The following is a 1,911-nucleotide window of genomic DNA, read 5'->3' on the forward strand; positions in this document are numbered from 1 at the left end:
TTCTTCCCATTTGAAATTGTCATTGATGTTCTCAAAAATGATCAGAAGTTTAAGAATAACCTCTTTGTTCTCCTTCTTACTAAAGAGGGAGCCCAGCGAAGCTGGCACTTGCGCCCTGAGCAGTTCTCTAGTCATGGCTGGGTTTTCAGCCAGATTCAAAAGGAGTTTCAAAACCTGAAGTTTGGTTTCTTCATTTCCTGCTGAAAATAAGCGAAAGAAATCTGAAATGGAATCAGCAAGTATGTGCTGATACTCATTAGTAACAGTCATGTTTGTAAGCAATCTGAGTCCAGCCAGCTGCACAGATGAGTTCAATCGAGAAGTGACTGTGTCATCGCACACTTGATTCATGTATACCTTAAGCCTACGCTGATTTTCAGCGTTCACGCTCAAGTTATTTAGGACAATTAAAGCCTTTTCCTTCACGATGGGATCCCGCGTGTTGAGAATCTTTGCAACAATTGGGAGACCACCCAAATCCCGAATAATATCTCTGTTAAATGCATAAGCAGCATTATTACCTAGAGCAATTAAAGCTGCTTCAAGAATATAAGGCTTTTCAGACATCTCAACCAAACAAAGTACTTTTTGTAACTCTTGAGGGGACAAAACAGTATCATCTGAGTTAGGAGAAGCCCTTTTCTGGACAGCTCTCCGAGCCCTCGTAGCCCTGGCTCTGGCCCTGGCTCTAGCTCTGGTCCCTGCTTCAGTGCCAATCCGGGCCCAAGGTGGGTACCAAACGATACTCTTGCTCTCATTACTGTCATCATCATCATCAGACCAGTCATTATACCTGGTCCCAGAACAGTCCCCGGCATCATCCACATCAGCAGAGCCACCCTCGGCCATTTTCTCCTTGTTCTGCTTTCTTCCTCGGGCCAATCTGTAGATGCAGTAGCAGGCTCCAGCCCCAATCACCAGGCCTGCAGTCACCCAGCCTACTTTCCTGGCGTAGCCCATGCAATCGTCCCTGACAACGGCAGGGACCAGGAAATAGAGTGGCCACTCAAAATAGGGGAAGAGGGCTTCGGGCCTGAGTGCAGGCCTATGGAGAACGATCTTCTTCAGTCACTTCGAAGCTGCAGTCACTAGTTCTGGAGATAAACCTATAAAGGGAAGAAGAAAAGAGGGTTTGCCTTTCTCTTCTCTTTGTGCTGCCCCATGCAGACAAATGCCTGGAGGGGCAAGAAAGTAGGAATTGAATTCTGGATAGCGAACACAGATTGTTGACAAAAAGCTTTATCTCCTCATTTCAGTCTCTCCCTCCTGACCCCACCCCCAGTCACTCTTGCCTCTAAGCACAAAGTCAATTTGCATCCACAAATTTTGCTGGACTTTCATCTGTCAGAGGGGCCTGTGGTAGCCCCCATGGGATAAGCACCCTTATACTAACCTCCTGGGAACAAGCAGCTTGCCCCTTCTTCCTTGACTGTGAGGTGTTGCCACGCCCAACAATCTTTCTGCTCTGCAGAGATACCAGAAACAGTAAATAACGAGGGCTTGTTGCAGGCACTGTATATTTTATGCTTGCCTAATTTACCATCCAGGTTGTCAGATTTTTGATAAAGCCCCATTGTGCCATCCATCAAAAACACGCACAGACTTAGCCCCCTCCCTCGTCTGAAATGGGTGGGTGTAAGGAAATAAAGTAGGACTGAGTGAGCCTGACTAAACCCGGACTGACTGATTTCGAACCCCTCCTCCATTCCAGGCTACCCCCACGCCCACACCGACCTCCACTGATGGAGGGGGAAAGTTCCTCCCTTGCTTCAAGCAGTGCCACCTGCTACAGCAGACCTGCAGGATGACAGATCGAAAACATGGACACGAAGTGCTGTTGAAAGAGAAGGATTATGAACAAACTATCTGATAGGTTTTCCTGCCGTTATCCCGCCCCCACCCCTCCCCCCC

At 47.9% G+C, this 1,911-nt stretch overlaps 1 protein-coding gene across 1 annotated transcript; it reads right to left on the reverse strand.

Annotated features, from left to right (window-relative positions):
* LOC126496028 (armadillo repeat-containing X-linked protein 3) lies at nucleotides 1–1,879 on the reverse strand (the record flags this gene model as incomplete). Its single annotated transcript, XM_050133611.1, has 3 exons — nucleotides 1,735–1,879; nucleotides 1,394–1,465; nucleotides 1–1,106 (listed from the first exon to the last, which is right to left on the reverse strand). A coding segment is annotated over exon 3 (960 nt), but the record flags the coding sequence as incomplete, so codon positions are not given.
* Between the last annotated feature and the right edge of the window lie 32 nt (nucleotides 1,880–1,911).

This window comes from Alexandromys fortis, unplaced genomic scaffold, assembly GCF_014885135.2.
Source record: "Alexandromys fortis isolate MF-2015 unplaced genomic scaffold, M_Fortis_MF-2015_v1.1 scaffold_855, whole genome shotgun sequence".
NCBI lineage: Eukaryota > Metazoa > Chordata > Mammalia > Rodentia > Cricetidae > Alexandromys > Alexandromys fortis.